This window comes from Pundamilia nyererei, unplaced genomic scaffold (genome assembly GCF_000239375.1).
Source record: "Pundamilia nyererei isolate P.nyererei 1_Seehausen unplaced genomic scaffold, PunNye1.0 scaffold00214, whole genome shotgun sequence".
NCBI classification, from domain to species: domain Eukaryota; kingdom Metazoa; phylum Chordata; class Actinopteri; order Cichliformes; family Cichlidae; genus Pundamilia; species Pundamilia nyererei.
Window position 1 is genome coordinate 986,967 of NW_005187615.1, and position 21,930 is coordinate 1,008,896.

Below are 21,930 nucleotides of genomic sequence, written 5' to 3' on the forward strand. Positions count from 1 at the left end.
TTAAACAAGTTCAATCACATACAAAAAAATATTCTCTCTCTAATAGAGCGAAGCTGAAAATGAAACTAGCTGTTCTTTGGGGCTAGTGTTAGGATGGTGGACCTTTAAACCTGAACACAACTATTGTTTGTCAAATCTTGTTTCCAAGATTAAGAATTAACTTTCCACCACAAGTGAAACATTACACAAAGAAACATGAAGACTTGTCAACACTGACTGAAACACTTTCTTCACCAAAACTGACCCCTGACTTTACATTTAACAAGTGTGTGTGGAGATGAATGACAATAAATGTTTTTGCAATTTTGCTTTTGTACACCACCACGATGGATTTTAAATCAAATAATAATAATAACGAACAATCACATTGTATTACAACTTACACTATAGGAGGACAGCAATGTCCTTGGTACTAGAAATAAACTGCTGGTTGCCTGATAATTGCATGTAGTATTTTTGCTGTCAGCAACAGAATGTAAGTAGTTGCAGCAATCAACATCCAACAGCCTCAGTCTCTCAGCAACCACTTGCAATTGCAAGGCAGTTGCGCCGGTTGTCTGTTAGGACCTGTTTCCAAACAGCTCCAGTCTGACTCACACTGACTGCAATCACACAGACAGACTGATTGCAAAGGTTGCTGTTTAATTTATAAGCACAGGCATATTTCAATCAATCAGTCAGTCCGAATCTAAGAAGTGAGTGTGAATTCTGTGTCTGTAGCCAGCAGTGGATTTACAAATTTCTGATTCACTGCAAACAGATTGCATGCAATTGACCGCTTAACCTCAACTGACTGCAAGTGGTCGCAGACCTCGTCCCTATTCTTAAAGGAGCTATTTCAAAGGCAATGAATGAGATCACAAGCTCACTGGACCCGTACTTTCAGATCAGAATTAATTGGACAGTTTATTGACATGTAGTTACATAATCAGGTGAACACTGTTAGCACTTTATTTTATGACAGATTAAGAAGAACGAAAAGGTTGATTCTGTTCATCTGGACGTAGCGTTTTCAATGGGAGAAACGTTTCGTCACTCATCCAAGTGACTTCTTCAGTCTCAGCTGACTGCAGGTTTCCCCAACCTTGTAAACAGTACATTTGCACAATAATTGAAACCAGCCCACTGAATGAGCAATGGCCTGTGAGGTCAGTTCCTTGATCATTACTATGCTTTTCAGAGATGGTCTTTCCCTTTTCACGTAAATGGCCTCCTTAACTCCGCGCTCAAACTAGCGATCCTCTCTGTCCTCTGTGTACATCCTCATCATTGAAAGAGGGTCCACTGGCCTGTAGGTGTAAATAGACTGCAGAGTCCTGGCCTGATAAGGTAGCTCTTCTGTGTTGTGCCATCCGCTTCACGAGAGATTGTTTGCTTTCCCTGATGTATAAATCCTGGCAATCCTCCTGGCACTTAACGGCGTACACTATGTTACTCTGATTGTGTCTGGGGACCCGATCCTTGGGGTGGACGACTTTTTGGGCCCAGCCTGTTTTGGGGTTTAAAAGCCACAGAGACTGTGTTTAGAAAAAATGCGTCTCAGCTGTTCCGATATTCCTGACACATAGGTGATCACTATGGATTTTTGCTTAGGCAGCAGTTGTTCTTCTCTCCTGGATCGGCTGGAGGTTTCTTTAGGTGCCTTCCCAGCTTTGACAATGTCCAGCTGGGACAACCACATTTACTCAGGGCCTTCTTGTTGGGGAAACCTGCAGTCAGCTGAGACTGAAGAAGTCACTTGGATGAGTGACGAAGCGTTTCTCCCACTGAGAACACTACGTCCAGATGGACAGAATCAACCTTTTGGGATTTACGTACCTGGATGATTGAGCATGCATCAAGACATTAAGAACTGTTGAACTTGCATTTGTTATCTTTTAACAAGAATTTTCAATATGAGCTCCAAACTTGATGCAAGTGAAATAAGCCATAATTAGACTAAAAAAAGCTAAAGAAACCTTTAAACTTTTGGTGTAGCCAACATACTGCAACATTTTTGTGAAACTACCGAATTAAAGCTGAAAGTATGCATGCCCATCACATCTCAATCGGACTTAACTGTAAGGTTTGCAAGGCTATTGTACTAGTCTTGTGTCTTACTGACAGGCTTTAATTTGATAAGGGAAACCTCTATGCAAGATAATTAAAGTAAAAGAATTTAAAATCCTTTTCAAAAACAGAATCCCAGGACACAACTGAGTGCAATAATGGTGGTTTTTATTGCAAACAAAGGAACATAATACAATCTATCAAACTTCCATCTCCGATTCATGTGAGACATCAATCATTCAAATGACAATGTACAAAATAATTGGTCACAAACTCTCAAGAACAAATACAAAATGCAGTGAAAACAGGATCGCCGCCTATGTTATCATGAGACAAGCTCCTCAATGCTCGAAAGATAAACTAATACTCAGAAAATTACAGACCTCATACAAAAAATAAGATTCTTCAATAATAATAATAATAATGATAAAAAAGCCAGCATATTTACAGGACAATAATATTTTCTATGAATCTGGCTTGACTAAATTCCCAGTGAAACTTTGCTTATTGCAATTCTCTCAGTAACCAACTTGTTACATGTGTCCTTCTTTTAAAACGTATAAGGCATGACAATCAACCTTTTGTCAACTCTAATGCTTTGATAACAGCAAATCTTAAATATGGAGATGAAATACATATTAAAGAACCAGTCGGTCCTCCTCTTTAATGATATTAATAGTTTTAAGTTCCTAAGCTTGTGCATTGCTCAGCCCATTTAAGGCACCAACTATTCAGTAGGGGAATCCAGAACAAACTGTACACCAACATTTAAACCGAACCGAGAGAACAGCTAATCCTAAACGAAACCTAATCCCAATATGTACACGTATAGAAACATTTGTGATGAGAAATAAAAAGCAAATAGTTTCATTTACATGCAAACAACTACAAAAACAAACAAAAAAAAACATTCATCACTCCAGCTCATTTTTGTCTTTCTGAGATGTAGCTGAGACTGAATAAGAAACTGAAGCAGACAGCTATGAATCATCGGCCATAGAAAAAAAAAAGAAAAAAAGAAACAAAACGCACATGCAGACATGGACGTGCTATATATCAGAGAGCCCGGGCACTTCTGTCGCCGAGTGTGATGACGGGGGGAAAAAAATAAAAGTTAATTAAAAAGCCTGAAGTCTGAGGCAAGGACTGCTCCTTGAATGTGGGCTGCAGTGGCAGATGTGTGGCGGGCGGGTGTGTGTGTTTTGGCGATGAGAGTGAGAGCGAGCTGAAGAGATTAAAGTAGTTTATTCTCAGCTTCTAAACCTTCAACCAAAGCTCTGGCATGAGAAATCAAGGGCGGAGAAATATTTTTGGTTTTTTTAAGTGCGTCCAAAATCTATTAAACCTCATAATAATAAATACACCTGACCTCCTGTCCTGATCTGACTTTAATACATATTCATAGACTTTTCTCTAGCTGTAACACACAAGCTGACTAAAGTGGTGCGTTTCCAAAAGGGTACGTTTTCCCATTCATGCGAGACTTATAGGTCACTTTGATTCATGTATCATTCCTGAGGAAACAAATGGCTGAGGTCAAATCAAGCAGGAACAGATGAGATCACTGATGATGTCGACTTTTTAGCTTTAACTTAATATTCCTGGGGTTTGTTCCAAGTTTTTTGTTGTTTGTAGGAAAAAAGAAGAAAATCTATATATTTCCCTTGGGGAGCCATTGCAGAGACAGCTTTAACCTACATGGTTCTGATTTTTTCATTCATGGATTAAGTTTCCCGTTTCCATGATCGCTGCGTATCCTCGGAGGAGCCAAACCCCAGCATTAGGGCCTGTACAGTAGTGACGTCAACTGCTCGCGACGTTTCCAAGCTACTCAAACAATCACACTTTAAACAAACACATCCAATCTGAAACTGAAGGATCAGTTTATTAGTGCTCCTTCTCCATTTGTTGCTTATTTACAATAATGAATCACGACACTAGAGTGTCGAGCGGGAGCAGTGAAACTGTTGGTGGTTTATGGAGCCGCGTAATGTTAGATGATGACAGCCGTTACAGTCACATCTGGTATTTATAACACATTACTTTGAAGTGAAGTTTAAAAAAAAAAAAAAAACCCTATTGGTGTTGGTCTTACCGACAGAAATCCGAGGATAGTGAGGAGGGAAAATGGAAAAGACAGCATCACAGCCTGTTATCATGGCTAAGTGGGGAAGGCCAAGGCCCGGGTGGCTTCTTTTGATGTTTGCTCACAACTGTAATAACAGAGTTGTGCTTTTCACTGCATGAATGTGACTGAATTAACACATTTCTCCACTGAGTAAAATGAGTAAGTTAATATCAAAGCAAATGTTTTAATTCTACTCAGGGTCTGCGCTTTTTCTGGATTAGCCATTCGAAGTAGCTACATTCACTGATTATAGTTTTTAATTAGTCTGCTATTACTGTGCTGCTAACCTAAAGTGTCAAACATTTTCTGCTGTCTCACATTTAAAGAAATCGTCTTCCAAAAAACCATGGCAGATAGCAACGACTGATTTTTTTTTTTTCATTCGCAGTTTTATCAGATCAGGTGTTGAGTTGAGCAGTTTACTAGCCCCTTTTGCTTTGTACATAGCTGCTGTGACATCAAATCCATGGGTGTTTTCAAATCAACCAGGCCTGGCATTTTACAAACAACAACTATATAACAAAATAAAATAATTGGAGCTGAAAGTAAAACTATATCCACAAAGTGTGACTGCGCTCAGGTTTTCCATAGTATAACAAAGTTCCAGGAGATGCTGTGAAATGACAAAAGCCACAGAAGAGCTGTGCACGGGGGCAGCGTCTATGTAACGTCAGCTTTCTTTCCTTTGGTACAATGCCTGTGTAATTCTCCCTTTTAAACACGACTTTCCCTTTCACTTACAAACATACTTTGGAAAACAAAAAACCCAAAACAAAACCATGCAATATAATTTGCTAGAAATACTGATCGCGGTCATGATAAACAGCTCGCCTGTACGAAAAGGCTGTAAGCAATCATGAGATCTTTTTTTTAATGCCACAGAATTTAATGGGAGCAGAGCTCAGTCAGTCAGGGCAATAAATACTTCACTGACAAGGCTTTGAACACCTGACATGTGACCTGCGACAAAATCAGGTAGCAAACACGAGAACGAAAAACCTCATTCACATCAGATGAAACGTCACTGTACGCTGAAGCCTCTTAAACCTACACAGATAATATCACCGAGGCGCTCCAGCATATTTGCAGCTCCTTGAAATGCCACAAAAGTGAAACGCAATCCATGTCCATGTCCTTAAGGTTTAAGTGGTTAAAATCAAGGCAGAGCAGTATTGTTCAAAGAGCTCATTGTGAGACTGAGCTGAGAAATGTTCTTTTATCCTTTAACTGAAATGACACAGCTTTTAATGATATTTAAATCTGTCATTTGTCAAATTATTCTCAGTCAGCTGTCCATTTCTCCCCCTCCATTTACTTGTTTCTTCAAACATACCACTCCCTGCGTGAAATCACAGATCCGTCCATGTGGGACACGTAGTCGCTGTCTGTACCATTGTCATAGCAGTCCTCCGGGAGATAGGGGGAGCCGTTGTTGACTATGGGGCTGTGCACAGGAGGCCCGCAGGGGTGCATGTTTTGGCTGTTGTAGTGATCTGGGTAGTAGTTTCCCTCCTTGAAACCCCTGTTGGCATCTCCCCTGTCGACCCAGTCGTCCCTGTCTTTGCGCTCAGGTGTGTAGTCGGGGTAAATGATATCCCCACCCAATTTGGGTTTCAGATCCTGGCTACCTTTGCTCGTTTTGTCCCCGTAGACCTCTTGCAGCTCGTGCGGCTGCAGCACGTCCAGCTGAGATTCCTTCTGCATGTCGGAGGGTCCCAAATACTGTTTGGTGTAGTAGTCCCCTCTGAAGGTTCGACGTTGGTGCATATAGCAAGCCCCGCCAAGGATCAGCAAGAGGATCAGGAAGAGAACTCCTCCCACTGCCCCACCAACTATAGTACCCAGGCTGCTGTCGTGTAAGGACGCCAAGGTGGGGGAGGTGAACGGGGCTCTCCGCCGGTCCACAGCAGTGCCGGTTCCAGGGGTGTCGTGGAGGACAGAGGCAGTGGTGCTGGCGGCTGCGGTGGTGGGGGGAGGATCTGCAGAGCAAATGTGATGAAATGATTTAAACCAGAGAGGAAAGACAGCAGATGGAGAGACGAATCATAAAACTGAAAGGAAGAAAGACTACACTTTATGTTCTGTAACAAAGCAAGTGCGAATGGTTTTTAGATCAATTTATACCAACACTGCACAGACACATGCCTCTCTTGAGAGAGAGAGAGAGAGAGCCTGCTGAAAGCTGTGCTGTAGAGCAAAACGGGGGGAAATAAGCAGGGCAGAAAGAGGTTAAGTGTTAAATGTCAATGTGTGCGTGAACATGACAGTGAGACGGAGAGGGATCGGAGGACGTGCACTCCTACGCATCAGAGAAAGTGTGATTAGCTCTCCCCTCTTTTTTCCCCTCTAAACTCTGCTGTGGGGAAGTCATGTGAGAAGCTGAAACACTGATCGATGTGAGGTTCCTGCATCTGATTTGCTCTCTGCTACAGCTGCAGAGGAAAGGGCTGCCTGGAGCTCAAGGTCAGGATAAGTGCTTCCATGATGACCTCCAGCTTCTGAAACGAAGAGCAGTCTGACACTCCTTGTCGATCAGTGCGCAGGCAGATCAAAGGCCCGACTACAAAGCAATATGACTCGCACTAATAAAAGGTCTGCATCACCAGGAGGTTCTTAAGTACTAGTTATCAAAATCTGAATCCCCATAGAGCTATAATGATTTCCATGATTTGGTAACTGAGTAAGAATCTAATTACCTACAATTACACACAGTGTGTGAGCCTGAAGGATCAGGAGTAAAGCAAAAGCAGGAGAGAGGAAAAGGAAGACAGATCAAGGTTGGAGAACCGATATACTGGCAATCACTTCCTTCATCAGTCACCATCAATCCCACCCTGCAGCGGCACATTTTAACCCCACGCAGATTACAAGCGTCTGCAACTATGTAGCTGATCATTTGAGAGACGAGCGGCCAAAAACCACAAGGCTGCGTACGCAACTGGGAATGTGAAACAGCTACACCAAACAGCTCCGGGGAGGGTGAGGGTGTGTGGAGGAAATATCACTGAGCTCAACCCAACTATCTCTGCAGGACAGCGAGGCAAGGGGCCGCATGTCCAAGTTGTAATATCTGACAAGAGAAGCAAGATAATTGCTCAGCGCAAGTCCATCTCGGACAGGATGTCAGCTGTGCTTTTGTTTGGAGCGGGACTCCAAACCAGGACTGTACGCAGATGGAGCTTGACAGACTTTTTTGGGACATCTCCAGCTCACTCCTTTCGACAATGGGAAACCAAAAAGACTGCGTGTGTTAAAGGAATACGTGGCCAAAAGCAGCAGTAGCTTTGTTTGGAATAGGATTAAAAGAAGGAGAGGAGAAATGAAAATAAAATGATGTAGAGTTCTCAGGATCCGCACCCTGATGGCAGACGGGGGCAGTTCAGCGAGCTGCATGTTTTATGACAAGAATTGTATCAATGGATCTACAACATTCAACAAATCCAACTGCAGGGAAACCCCAGTATACAATTAAGAGGTTTTCTCTACTTGATAGTCTCATTTCTGAAGTGCTCAATTAAACTAATTCGATCATAATTTGTGCAACTGCAGCTGTAAAAAAAACAACAACTCCTCAATAACATATTTCATGGTGTACAAAAACAAACTTGTGTGTACTGCAAATCTGCAAGCACAATTCACTAGGTCCTGCTGTGAAACTTGACCTCAAACAAAACACAGAGAAAGGCTACATGAGTGCGTACTCTGCTGAGCAAGCAGGGGTAAACACCCGCTTCCTTATCTGAAACATCTAATGTTGCCAAAGCCACAACACTGGAAACGTTTGGTACTGATACTCTATCTGCACCCTGTGCTCCTCTGTTGCCAGGAATGTGTGAAAGCGGATCAGGGCAGGGGCATTTATACGTATATAAAGACTTAGCTCTGCTAAAAGTGTTGATATGGGCCCTGATTTAAAAAAGAATTTAATCCTACATGAGAAAAGCATGAAAAATGCAAAAAGGCAGTTATTCATTTTAGTTTCAGAGTGAGTAAGCTCTCAAGATTTCCTGAGATGACATCAGGATTTTCACTCTAATCTGATTGCAGGGGCTAAGCTGACCCCTCTTGGTTTTAATACAATGGCTGTTTTGATTTATTTTTAGGGACCTTCCTGGCAACTAATTTACTGGTTGTCCAAATCAGTCAAACAACTTTTCTTATGAAAACCCTGGAGATGGTTAAACAACAAAACAAAAAAAAGAAAAAAAAAACAACAACAACAACAAGAGAGCTGTTAAATAGCTAGAGAGAGAGAAAAGGGAGAAAAAATACCTTGTACCCAGATGTTCACAACCTGACTGCTGGTACCGATGTCATTCGTCACTTCGCAGTGATAGACTCCAGAATCATTGCGCTCCAATGGCCGAGTGAAAGCAAGGCTATTGTTTGAGATCTCAACACCCTCAGGCATCAAGCCATCCAACCTGTACACAAATTAAACATGACAGACAGACATTTCAGCGTGCTGTACAACAGAGAAAAAAGCCTGCAGGACTGGAAAAAAAAACATCACTACTTCATATTTAAGATAAATCATTTTCGATGTACAACTGAAAAAGGCTATTCAAGACTTGCGATGACATCACTGCGCTGTTGGTCCAGTTTTCCTGGTGCAACTATTATAAGATCACATGATAATCTGAGCTGCCTGCTCTGCCATCAGTTGAGAGGAAAAAGCTTTCTGCATGAACACAAGGTCTGGCCCAAAAGAGGTTGGCTGTCTAGACTTTACTGAGGCTGTCAGCCCAAATGAGAGCATAGTCCTTGTTTTCAAAGCAAGATGATGACAAAGAGCTGCCAATAGGCCAGCGCTGCTCTGATGCATGAACTGTTTGGAATCTTTTTATTTATAGCAGGGAGTCTTCCCGATGGGCGCAGCAGTGCATTCGACAGCTCCAGTGTCCAGGCCCGAAAGTTATGCTGGAGGTAATTTATAGACTGAGGCTTCTTCACTTCATTGCTTCACTGAGGTTTGTTTAAACCCATCTTAGATACATGCAAATGAACCAAACAACAGCTGATCAGTCCCGTCGTAATTGCTAATGAAGCGTCCCTTGAGCCCGGTATTGGACGAGCTACTGATCAACTAAGCTAACACACAAGTTTCAGGGTACTTCCGTGTGAGTGAGATTTTACTTGATGACCCATACAGAGTATTTACTCCTGGCTTCTATTATTTACATTCTTCAGTAGTGCAGATCATGAATATAAACTCCCGACTGCTTTAAGACAACAAAAGATTTTTCTCGGGTTTATGAGTTGACAAGTGCGTCGCTTTTACAGCACTCAAACACTACTCAGCGCTGCAAAGGTTACAACAGCTGAGTCTAAGCAGTACCTGGCCTTGAATTCCTTAAGTCCAAATTTAGATCTATAGCTGGTGGTGCTGTGCAAACAAGATAACTCAGATGAAATGATTAATGCATTCTGTTTTGCAATAATGCTCTTGGATTGCCTTCAGCACTTTCCTTTCCAAATTAATCCGCTGCCTGGGTACTGCAGATTTAGTTTATTCCACATTTAGTCAGTTTATCCATTTGAATTACAACTGAAAGAACTTGTAAGCTTTTCACAGTTTGCAAGTAACTGTGTTAATTATTGAGCTATTTGACTGACCAGTATAATAATGTGTGTGAGAGATATAATGCATTTTTTGTATTTCACATATCAGAGACTGTTGAGGCATACTGACCTGGTCCATGTGAACTGACGCGCAGCTGGGTTGGCCTTGGCTTCACAGTTTAATTTCACATTTGCTTGGCCAGCGTACCAATTTTTGCTAATTCCCATGATGGATACCGCTGGTGCAACTGTAAAACAAAATACAATAAAAAATCTTTAAAAAATCACAATTTTACTGTACTTTTTTTAACCTCCTCCTGCAGTCGGGTTGGTCACACTGACCATCATTTATTCTCTTTTTTTCTTTTTCAAGTTAAAAGACTTGGACTTCACAATCAGTCATTGTGATCCCTGCAGCTTGATGACAAATGAGCTTTTCCGGAGGAAACAAAGCACGTATTATAAAGCACAGCAGCACACGACGACAAAGAAAAGGCTTTGCAGGACTGTAACAGGGCACAGGATCTGTTGGTGAAAGCGAGCCAAGCGAACAAACAAATGATCCTGGGTTGGTGGAAAGTTCGAAAATGACAGACTCAGACAGCAGATGAACTGCAGCTAATAATACACTCTACTGCGTCGCCACGACAAAGGGGAAAAAAAAAAATCAAGGAAGACGGGAGGATGCCTAAATGAAGCCCAGCACATGCCACTGTAATAAAACATGGCAAACACTGTCTTAGATATCCAATTTTTCATTTTGATTTCTCTGGAGGATAAATGAGGAACTCATTATTTCGCACAAGAAGATGTCTTGGCCCACAATGTCCGCTGACCCTTTTCACACGGTTCAACGTTGAAATTGTGCTTCTTTTGCACTTAGAATCCCTTGCCTCTGCACTTGGTGTGATTTATTGAGCTGGGAAGCTCCTTTCTTCCCATATTAACCTTGATTTTTCTGCGTCTCCATCCGCTGCCCCCAGCAGCCCGAGTCTGCTACTTGAATTCCTGCTGAGGTCTGATCAATATTTCATAAAACACCTTCATTAGCCTGCACTCACACAGTCCAAACACAGAGTAACGTTACTGCTCGCCAAGGAGGTATGCATCAATGATTAGAACATTAAGACGACTCCTAAATTGCTCTTTTATAGGCGAGAAAGAAACATTTACTGAGCATGCTCATTGCAAATCAAGGCAGCAGCACAGGTTAATATTGATAAAATACACTGGTTGTTTTAGGGCTAAAAATATAGTGTTATAATAATGATGATTATTTTGTTCTATATTGTAAAAGCATTTCAGTGCAGTGGCTGCAGGATTATATTTGACACTTTTACCTCTACATACATTTTCAGCTGTGTTTGAGACTTTTGTTTTGTTTTAAAGACAGCTGATTTTTTAAAGTGATGATTAATAATTTTATTTATCTGTATTAGCAGCCTCAGTGTTGACATTAAAAACAAGGATGCAAAGATTTGATATGTGCATGCCAGATCAAAGTGGTAGATGTATCTCAGTATCAGCAACTAGTGTGAGAGATAACATAGCACGAAGGAAGCTATCAGCACTTTGGAGGGATTTCACACAACTATACCAGCAGCTTTTCTTTATGTGTTGGGAGAATTTTTTCTTACTTAACTGAAATCTATGGTCATGTGAGTTGACACAACAGTGTTTTAGCGCCTCTTCCTCTTCCTTTAAACGTATTATGTTGAGTGACAGAGAAATTACACAAGGAGGACATTGGCTGAGTGTAATGCTTGTTCAGTAGATTTTATCGCTTTTATGGTAACATAATGTGTTGTACACAACTTTACTAATATTATTTCACTTCAGCTGACTCGTGGAAGCTCATGACATGTGTATGGTTTTGTGGCTGTAAATGACAGCAGCCTAAACATTCTCTCAGAGCTAAGACAAGACTATGATAATGTGCTTTAAATTTACCTTGAGCCTGTTTTTATCTGTTATCTTACTAATTAATACAGAATCAGTACATTTTATTAACTGCTACTTTTTATTTAAACAAAGTTAGAAAACCAATGTTAATTTAAGCCTGCAAGGATGAATCCTTGGCTCTTCCTCAGCAGGAATACAGCCAATTAATTCAACACTGGTATTACAGCCACACTGTGTATCTGCAGTTAGCCAAAACTAAGGTATCTATAATGGAAGGTCTTATGTTTCATTACTTACACTGGACATTTAGCATGTAGGGTATACGAAACTCTGTCTGCAGGGCTGGGTGTCTCACCACACAGGTGAGTGTCTTCCCCTGGGCGGAGCTCCGTGGCTGCCACATGTAGCGCACATGTACGGTGGTGATGCCGTTTGCCTCATTCTGACTCTGCTTCTCAGATCGCCCGTACAGCTCCGTCTCCCAGAAAACCTCGGCTTCAGGAAGACCACGCTCTGCAATGCAGGTGGCCACCAGTGACTCATTGCCACCGTCCAGCAGAGCTGTGGGGCCTGCGGACACGTACACTTTTGGCTCCACTGTGAAGAGAAGGAGGAGGGGGAAGAAATGACAGAACGGGGGAAAGATTACAAAATGAATATCGATCCCGTTGTGAACGAATATGAATAAATAATGCCCGGAGGCTTCAGTGTACTTAACTGCCAAAAGAGCACAGATTGACTTCTTCCATTTCACCTATATGCTTTAAAAATTAATGAACCACGCCATTCAATTATATGTACACATTTCTGTGGAGACTTCTTTATTGCTGTGTGTCAAAAATAAAGTATGTCTGAGTGAAGGTAATACAAAGCAGTAACCTCCATTAGTCCTGTTCTGTGAAAAGTGCATCAATACCTGAAGCAGGCATGTGACTTTGAAGAAAAACACTGTGCAGCCAACACTGTGCTGTGTTTATATTTGACTTTGTTGTACTGGAAGACGAGGAGCTGAGTTACCGTACTCTTCTCAGCACTTTAGAGGTGAAGTAATGATACACCAGCTTCCTGAGAACGACTCAATGTTTAAACGCAACAAGGATTTTCTCAACAGAGAAACAAAACAGATCCATGTGAAGGGGACATGACTAGAATTCAACTCTCTACCTGTTGTGTAAAGCAGTAAAAACTGTTTGTCTTATTCTAATCTATCACAAAATAAACATATCACAAACCATTGCCTTATTCTTTGTCCTGCAGTGCACAATCTGAACCGTCTCCCCCCTAGCTGCCTCTTTTAAATGAAGACTAACAGCTGTTCCACTTACTACAGTGGTGACAGTTTTAAAGGTGGTGCACGGGGGCAAGCGCTGCAAGGCGAGGCCATCATCTTTAAGACACCTCAGACAGGCAGGAGTTCCAACAACAAATTCAAATAACTACCGGCACCGCCTTTTTCCAAAAATAACCTGGCGTCTCCTGTCCCGGGGTGGGGACGCTGCTCTTAGTCCTCTACCTCACATTATTCACTCCCTCCTCCCTGCCCCTCCTTGCAGGCCTCTGACTATAAACAGTAGCAGCTCTGTGTTCGGACGCGAGCTGGCTGAAGCATCAGAATACCTAAATCAGTCAGGGGTGTTAATTTGAAGTTGCTGTCAAAAAGGGAGGGGGACGCTTTGGATGAGTTGAAATCTGTTGGGGGAAAGGGTAACGATTTCCCTTCAGCAATCTGGCTGCTCTGGCCCTTTCCTGTCCACAAATGCAGACTAAACGCTGAGTGGAAAGCTCTATAAAGAAAAGGTTTAACAGCATGGTCAATGGCCATGCACTTAAACACTGGAACATTTTTACGGTAAAATCTAGCATAAAAAAATAATAATTAGAAATATTAACTGTTTGAAGCAGAAGTTCGGGTATGGCAACAGACTGGAAAAAGCCATCTCTTTGCTGGGCTCTTTTCTCAAGAACAGAGTTGCAATTTGGGCCATATGAACAGTCAGAGGAGCTTAAACCTCTAAAGAGTTATCAGCTGGACCATTTATTAGTACACACTTACATCTTGCCAGTAATTTAGTGTGTTTTGTTTAAAAGACAGCCAATTATTTTTTCAGTAGTTTTCCTTTTGCCCTGCAAGTATCTGAAAACAATGGGTCATGTGTCAAAATTTCCTCCTTTGGTTCTTTCCGATTGTTTAATGTCAAGGACTTTTGGCTCACATAGCAAAGAACATTTCCTGTTGAACTGTTCCTTAAAAGCTTTGGCCCTTTTTATGAGTTGCTGTTGACACAAAGATAAAATGAAAGAACGTGAGAAAGCTAATACGATTATTGAGATTGTGCCTCACAGTACTGATACTATTCATAGCAAGTTTTGCATCACGATTGTGTGAGGTTTGAAATTAACCTGACGTCTCTTGCACCTGTTGATCATTATGAAGTTTGTCGTGACTTTGGTGCATTATTCATGGGCTTGAAAGTATCATTGATTTACTTTAGTCCACTTGAAAGGAACGAAAACGCAGTCGTCTGTCTTCGCATAAACCTCAGAGTATAAACAGGAATCAAAACTGGGAATCTTAAGTTAACTTACAAACTGAAGCTGAAACTAAAACAACTTTGATTTACACTGGAAAACCAATATTATGTACACAATCGTATGCTGGATTAACCATGACGTTTTCTCCAGAAACCTTTGTTTTATTCAGAAATTCTTGTTTGCTGTGGTTGTTGTTCACATTGGACTTGTGACAGTGGGGCTGCATGATCAAAAGAGTGGCGGAGGAAACTGTAAAAGTCACCTCTAAACAAAGCAGAGATGAGGAAGGCACTCCTCTCTGAACCTGCTGACATTTGGTGTTGTAATCGTGATGTGCCTTCTCACAGAGAAATACCCTGTGAGATAATCTACATTCCACTTGACATGTATCATACTGCAAAGAATATACACCACACCCTAATTACATCTGAAATGTAAAGTAGGACTAAGGATGTGCTTTTGTGTTTGAGTGTGGATATATGCATCCATATAAGACCCACCCACCCGCCCAAAAAACAAAAACAAAATATGCAAGAAGGTGTTCAGAGAAGACAGAAAGCTGTAACTGAACCCTGTGAGGTTCTAGACACCGTGGCTGTCACAGCAGCACTTAATGTACCGCTCATTAGACATCAGAGTCTCCTTCAGTCTCTGGAGGATGATGAGAACCTGCTGCTGCCTACACTGCAATCTCCTCCTCTCAGCAACGGCACCAATTTAGGGCTTGAAACATACGCTGACCACAGGGAAAGTTCAGTGTTTCTGCTCCTCTGGAAAGTGAGGCTACAGTGAGAAACTTCTATGTAAAGGAACGTATGCTGCTTTCAATGTATGCTTTGTGTTTGGATAAAATAAGAACATACTAATGGGAAAACCCATTAAAATATAATACGGCTTTGTTTTGTTTATTTTATTTGGAAGCTCAGAAGGGATCCACAGGTAGTTTTCATTTTTAGTTTAGTGACCTGGCAAATAACCTTGCTTTGATTATCACTTAAGGACATAATGGACAAATGGTTAAAGGAGAGAAAACTATCAACAATCGTCACAGCCTTGAGGGAAAGAGGTGCAGACTGTAGTTGTAATCCAGCTTAGCAAAACGCAACTAAATGTCATGAGAGTCACCCTGTGTCACACCCTACAATTAAACTGTTGTTGCAAGCAACTAAGTTGCATTGAGCTGGGACACTCTGAACTTGCTGCATTATATTTATGTGCTTGCTGAATGAGAAGGTTTCCGTTTTGTGTCTTACATGTAGGGCCTAAGTGACTTTACAGAGGATGCCATGGAAACTCTGTGAAACATTTGGATATAATGTTGTGAATATAAAAACAGTTACATTGGCTTTTCTTTTAAAGTAACAGTGGGGGAGGGAGATAGGTGGGACCACACCAAAGCAGCCTTTATGCAGCTTCAGATTCCTGCAGGGATTTAAATGTACATGGCATGTGTCCAGGCTGTAATCTAAACGTTAGGTTGCTTCAGGGAGCCGCTGTTTCCTCCAGGGCAGACACTGAGTGCTCACCTAGGCTTTGCTAAATCACAACAAACAATGACCTTCATTAAAAAGTGAGATTTAAGGACAATATGAGGAACCACTCAGTGAGGAAGTGAAGTGAGGAAGCAGTACTTTACCTAAAACATTAACATGGGTGGATGCCTGTGTATTGCCCAAAGGAAATGTAGCCACTTTGCAGGTGTAGGACCCGATATCCGTAAAGTCAACTCCTTCAAGGGTAATGGTGGCATCTCGTATTGAAGGGGAAACAAATGAGATACGTTTTTCATATTGTGAAGAATATGAGGTTCCAAACTCGGGATTAAATACCGCCAGGGTAATAGTGCCTGAAGGAAGACGACGCTCCCAGGAGCTCTGCGTGAAGCTGAGGCTGGGACCCACTTCTATTCGGCAGCCCAGTGTGATGTTCTTTCCCAGCACTGCATTCACTTTTTCAGGAACAACTACCTGGTTACTGCTCACACCTGCTGAGAGAAAAAACAGAGTTGGGATTCAGAAATACAAAAGACAGAGTTTCAGCTTATAATTAAAATGGGAAGAATGAATTTCTCATGACAATGTCACTTCATTGGATTAAGAGATTTTTTTTTTATTCTCTGGTGTGTAGCAGTGGAAGAAAATTGTCTGGGAAGTCACATAGATTCAATTTGCGTCTCCTCATCCAGTTTTTCAGTTGTAACAACACTGATATAGATGTACTATCACCAGACGATATTAAATTTGAAAAACAGTAGCTGAGATGAGCTAATTCAGGAAGATTTTTTTCTGGAGGATTGTGTCAACTCTCGGAAACAGAACATCAGCATATACTCACAAGGCATGTGGTATCTAACTGCACTACAACGCATTTTTTCCCCTCACTTATGTGAGATGTTGGACCAATTTTCTAATGTTAGCAGTGTGCACCAAACATAATGGAGCAATATATCAGAACATTCTGAGTAGTTTTCCCAAGGTTACACTAACAGCCATTTGTTTCATTCATGTTTCTTCCTGTGGTTGAAAAGCAGAACAAATATCTTCTGGGTTCTGGGTTGCTCTTAACAAGCAACACACTCTCACCACAGGACACTCAGCCTGTCCCTTTTGCTAATTATCAGAGCACCTTTTAAACAAGCAAGAAAACAATTTACTGGAAGGAGATGAAACAAAGCAAGCCAGAGGATGGCTTCATTGCCTATTTTTATGAGGCCCTTAATTTGAATTAAGGCCCACCACAGTTTTTTTTAAATGCAACCCGTAAACTTGGCTTTGAACAATAATGACCATCTGAATACTGTAGACAGAAAAACGAATACAGTACCACAGCAAAAAGTTACAGTTTGGTGAAATGAATGGTTGTGTCTTCACATTTGTATCATATCTGTATGTGTCAAAAGATTTATCTTGAAAAAAGATAGATTTGACAACCTTTTAACACATATGAGGACCAATATCTATTAAAAGAGGCGTATGCCAGGATTAGCCTAGTTGTACATCACAAACCAACCATAAGTGTGTGACCACTGCCTTATGCTGATGACACCATTGTGTTTCTTACAAAATAATAGACACAAACTTTACAACAAAAAACTAACAATATACTATTTATAAGCTACATAAAAATAACCTAAACAAATAAGTTTTACAGAAGGAGCTTTCTCTGCATTTGTCTGTAATTGGTGTTACTAATAGTATGTAGTTACTGCATCTGCAAGAGTGATAGAGTTCACCAGGCTCTAGTTAACGGTAATTTCAGAAATTGGTGGGCACGAGGCTCGTTGTGTGTCACAATGAGCCTCGTGCCCACCAACATTTTCTGTCATTTTCTGTAAACACGCCTTAATCAGAAAATGACATAATCAGCACTACTTAACACTCAGCTAAGTTTCATTTGCAGCTCAGCAGGCAAATGATAGGAGTCAAAAGTTTGGCACATTGTATACAAGCGTTTTACTGATGGGTGCCCCACACATTGTGCATTGTGCATGGATGGATAATGATAATACAATGGGTGCATGCAAGAATACTATGCTGCCCCAAAGAAGAACATCAGCCTATGGAGTACAGAGTACATGTGCCAACCCTACTGTGTACAGAACTAAGAACCAAAACAAAGAAATCCTCTTTCTCCTTTTTGAATTGATCAAACCATGACACCAACAATCAGAACTGGATATTTTTATTGCCAAAGATTCTCATCCCTATCACTTTACAGATCACTGCTGACAGGCATGCGGCTGTGTTTAAACAAAACAAACAAAAACATCTAGTTTGGTGGGAATGAATGCTGTATCTTGGAAAGGTAACCTGAAATAAGTCTTAAATTGCAGGTTTCTGGCTAGTGCTCTAAATGGAAAAAAATCCTTCCTGTTTTTTTTTTTTTTTTCTAGAACAATCTCACCAATGAGTGATTGATTGACGCACGTTTACTCATTTTTCAGAGTCGTACAAAGACTTACAGCCCTGCTTCAGGTTGAAAAGCAGAATACATCCACCTTAAACTTTGTGAAAAAGTTGCATACATCAAACATAAAAAGGTGATTTTATTCAAAATAATCAAACAGTATTTCTTGGGTTTCTTGACATGCTTGCAGAGTAAGTTATATTTGGGAGCCATAAAGTTCCACTTTGTCCGTTGTCTCGGATGTGTATGGAGTAAAGCTTATAAAAGTGGTCCACTGGCTGGTATTTTGAGTTGCTGGCATGAATGTGAGCGGTAAGCCACAGCAATGCTATCTTGGTTTCTGAGGAATACAGCCAATGAGGCTGAGGCTCCCCGTGCTCCATTACGTCCCCTGTAATTTCAGTGACTACACACATACACACACGGACAAACAGACACTGAGTTTCTCTCTTCCAAAATAAGAAATAAGTGTGTGAACATGTGTGCGAGTCGGGCATATACTTTGAATGGCTGCTCAGTCTTAAATGTATGTTGCATTGTGTTGTGAAGGTTCGTGCTGTACTGTCACATTTGGGCTTTCCTGAGTTTTTTTCTTCTTCCTCACACACATTTTCAAACCTTTCTGTGTGTGCAGACTGACCCAATACAGCTCTGCACTGCATCTAAACTTTTAACCTGAATTGTTTAGTCCAGGTGGCCTTATTTGCCATCTGCCTGAAAATGACATTTGGAAAAGTCACTCTGGGTCATTACTTCATGTCCCCACAAAAAAATTTCCCCTATAATGTGCTTTGCAGTGCATTTGTTGCCCTGTGTTTGCATTATTTCTATAGGAGTCCTCTGGATGCACTGGTGTGGGGGAGAATCAGGGTCAGAGCCACATTCTCCACTCCACAGTCATCTGAGCCATCACAACAGCTGTTTTCTTTTTTGTCACCTTACTAGTGCAACTCATTTGTTTGGCTTGACGAAAGAAAAAAAGACAAACGCTTGACAGAGAGATCAAGACCTACAACGTATCTATGACAGAAACAAGAATGTAGATGGCAGGCTGATAAAACCCCCTCCTGCAGCACACTTACATACTTGGCATGCGTGGCATTGTACTGATGTATGCAGACACGTGTCTCTAACCCAACTTCTCTTCAACATGCTCCACATTCTGCTGCTACCTGACACGACACCCCAACTGCTACTGTAGGTAGTTTGTCTGACTCGTGTCAGTTTTCAGGCCAGTCAAAGCACACAAAGAAACTAAACTCCATCTATGCCATGCTCTGTTTGTTTTGCAGTAGGCATTTGAAAATAAGAGGGAACGGGGTGGTGGTGGCAGTGCGTGTGTGGGGGAGGTGTTTAAAGAGGACTCCACCCTTACCATTAGGGGAGTAGAGACAGATGGCCTCTGCATGGGATACCTACAGCCAGGAGGAGAGTGGGGAAACTTGGCACTGCTAGCTGCAACCATGAAAAACACAACCAATGCTCACAAACTAGAGCGCTGTGATAAATCGTCTAAAATACGGCAGGCAACTAAATGTAAGCAATGTGTTAAAAAACAGTGTTATATAGTTTAAATCAAGAAAATAGAACGCAGAGCTGAGGCACAGCTCAGATGTGTCACTAAGTTTATTATTGGTTATCCATCTAAAAAGTACGGCTTATGAAATAAACATACAAACAAAACTTATCATGCCGTCCAACTTTATATGTTGTCACTGTTTTTGACGCTTTATAATCCAGTTGGTTCAGTTTAAATGTGACACCTTAGCCTGCAGATCACGAAGACCTGCAAAACCTAACTTGGCCAAAGAGAAACAGGCTGCACTTTTGCCCCCTTTTCTCTTCAGAAACCCGAGGAAAGAATGAACTCATGGGAAGAGTACGCTTGCTCTTTGAAGAAATGCCTCATATTTGTTTCTTTCCCTGCTGACATCACTAATTGCGACAAGCTGCTCGGAAGACGCGATGGTAAATCAAAACCTTCCTTTTTGCCTGGCAACACTCAAACAGTCCAAGTCGGCCACTAGACGAGCCAAAATCTCCACCTATCAGAGACCCGACCCAGCTTCAGCCTTGACCTCCCCTGAGGAAGCAGTCTCGTGGCTTGAGATCCTCCCAATGAACCCTGCAGTCCGTTTCAGAGCAGTGTGAAACAAGAGGGATCCACAGCCAGCAACATTCATGAGCAGCAACAAAACAGACAATATGTCAGGTTCATGTAGACAAACTCCATGCATAGATTATCGTGTCAAACAGCACTCATGAGGAACTGATCTGAAGACCTCACAGGAGAAGAATGCAGACATAGGATCTGTGCAAGAGGGAGTGTGGTTTAAGACTAAAAGCAAGAGGAAACTGAGTTGAGCAGAGAATGAATACAACACAAAGCAAGAAAATAGGGCAGCTATTCAGTAGAAGTTCAGCAGTGAAAACAGAAGAGTGAACAAACATCCTGATCTATGTCAGGTCATGAAAATGAATCTGAGCTGGGTCATTTTAACTTTTGACATGAGCTGATACCGGGTTTCTCTAAGTTGACATCTCACACTTATGATACTGATAAAGTAATGTTAGGCTGGCCTCCCCATTGCTTATTTGTAAAAATACTTTTTATTCCCTGGCTTACATCCTGGAGTGAGAGCTTAGATATTTAGCCTGCTGTACGGGCGATCGTGGCTCAAGAGTTGGGAGTTCGCCTTGTAATCGAGCCCCGGCTTGGACAGTCTCGGTTGTTGTGTCCTTGGGCAAGACACTTCACCCGTTGCCTGCTGGTGGTGGTCAGAGGGCCTGGTGGCGCTAGTGTCCGGCAGCCTTTCCTCTGTCAGTGCGCCCCAGGGTGGCTGTGGCTGCAATGTAGTTTCATCACCAGTGTGTGAATGGGTGGATGACTGGATGTGTAAAGCGCTTTGGGGTCCTTAGGGGCTAGTAAAAGCACTATACAAATACAGGCCATTTACCATGTATTTTTCGCAATCCTGTAAATATATTTATTCTTGTGAGCTGGCATGTATATGAGTGTATATCTTATTTTATTGTTCATGTCCAGTACTTTGGTCAATGTTGTTGTTTTAAATGTGCTTTGTTTATTGTATTTAACCTTTATTTATACAGGTGGTTTTATTAAAACCTAATGTTTCATTTACAACAGAGCCCTGTTTCAATATGTTTGTACATATTGCAATTACAACAATAAAAGAAACAATAACATGGCTAAAAATTGTCTAATGTTTACATAGTTTATAAACATAAAGGAACATGACAAAATTCAACAAGTTCACATAATTGATCAAACCTGCAGTTTTATATACAGTCCAAAGACTGCGCATAAAAGATGGATGTTGCCATCTTAATTTTTATAAGACACAAGGCAATCTCAAGTTGAGCCTTTCCATCCTCACTTATGTGGTTTTTTGAAAGTGAACACAACTGGTAATGTGGAGATCTGACTGAAACAAAGTTACACAGTGGGCCTTCTTTTATCCTCCTTTTTGACTCCAATGGAGATCATGAAATACAAAATTCAGTAAGCCTTGAAAGTAGTTACTGAGGTCATTAACTCATCAGGAAAATATTTACTGAGGTCAGAGAGCAAGGAAGCTGAGTGCAGGTTTGTGCTGAGTTGCCTACTGTTGCTTGCTCCTTGCCATTTGTAACATTTCCAGCTAAATTTAGGGATTCGGTCATTTTTGTGTTCTGTTTGTTGTGTTCTGTTTTTAATTAATATTTAACAAGCATCAAACTTTAAGGCATGTTTAGAACTACATATGAAACATCCATCCATCCATCGTCATCCGCTTTATCCGAGGCCGGGTCGCGGGGGCAGCAGCCTAAGCAAAGAGGCCCAGACCTCC

The 21,930-nt window shown here is 41.4% G+C and overlaps 1 protein-coding gene across 2 annotated transcripts in view; it reads right to left on the minus strand.

Moving 5' to 3' along the window:
• Positions 1 to 5,399: 5,399 nt before the first annotated feature.
• The window catches only part of nectin3a (nectin cell adhesion molecule 3a), a 33,003-nt gene continuing 16,472 nt past the window's right edge, over positions 5,400 to 21,930 (minus strand). The window contains exons 2-6 of one of the 2 annotated variants that reach the window (XM_005748140.1): positions 15,810 to 16,157; positions 11,939 to 12,238; positions 9,870 to 9,987; positions 8,450 to 8,601; positions 5,400 to 6,156 (exon numbers count right to left, since the gene is read on the minus strand). In XM_005748140.1, coding sequence (XP_005748197.1) covers positions 5,501 to 6,156; positions 8,450 to 8,601; positions 9,870 to 9,987; positions 11,939 to 12,238; positions 15,810 to 16,157 — 1,574 coding nt within the window. In that variant the 3' untranslated portion in view covers positions 5,400 to 5,500. Of the gene's footprint in view, positions 6,157 to 8,449; positions 8,602 to 9,869; positions 9,988 to 11,938; positions 12,239 to 15,809; positions 16,161 to 21,930 lie in introns of both variants that reach the window. The other variant, XM_005748139.1, reaches the window with a different exon arrangement.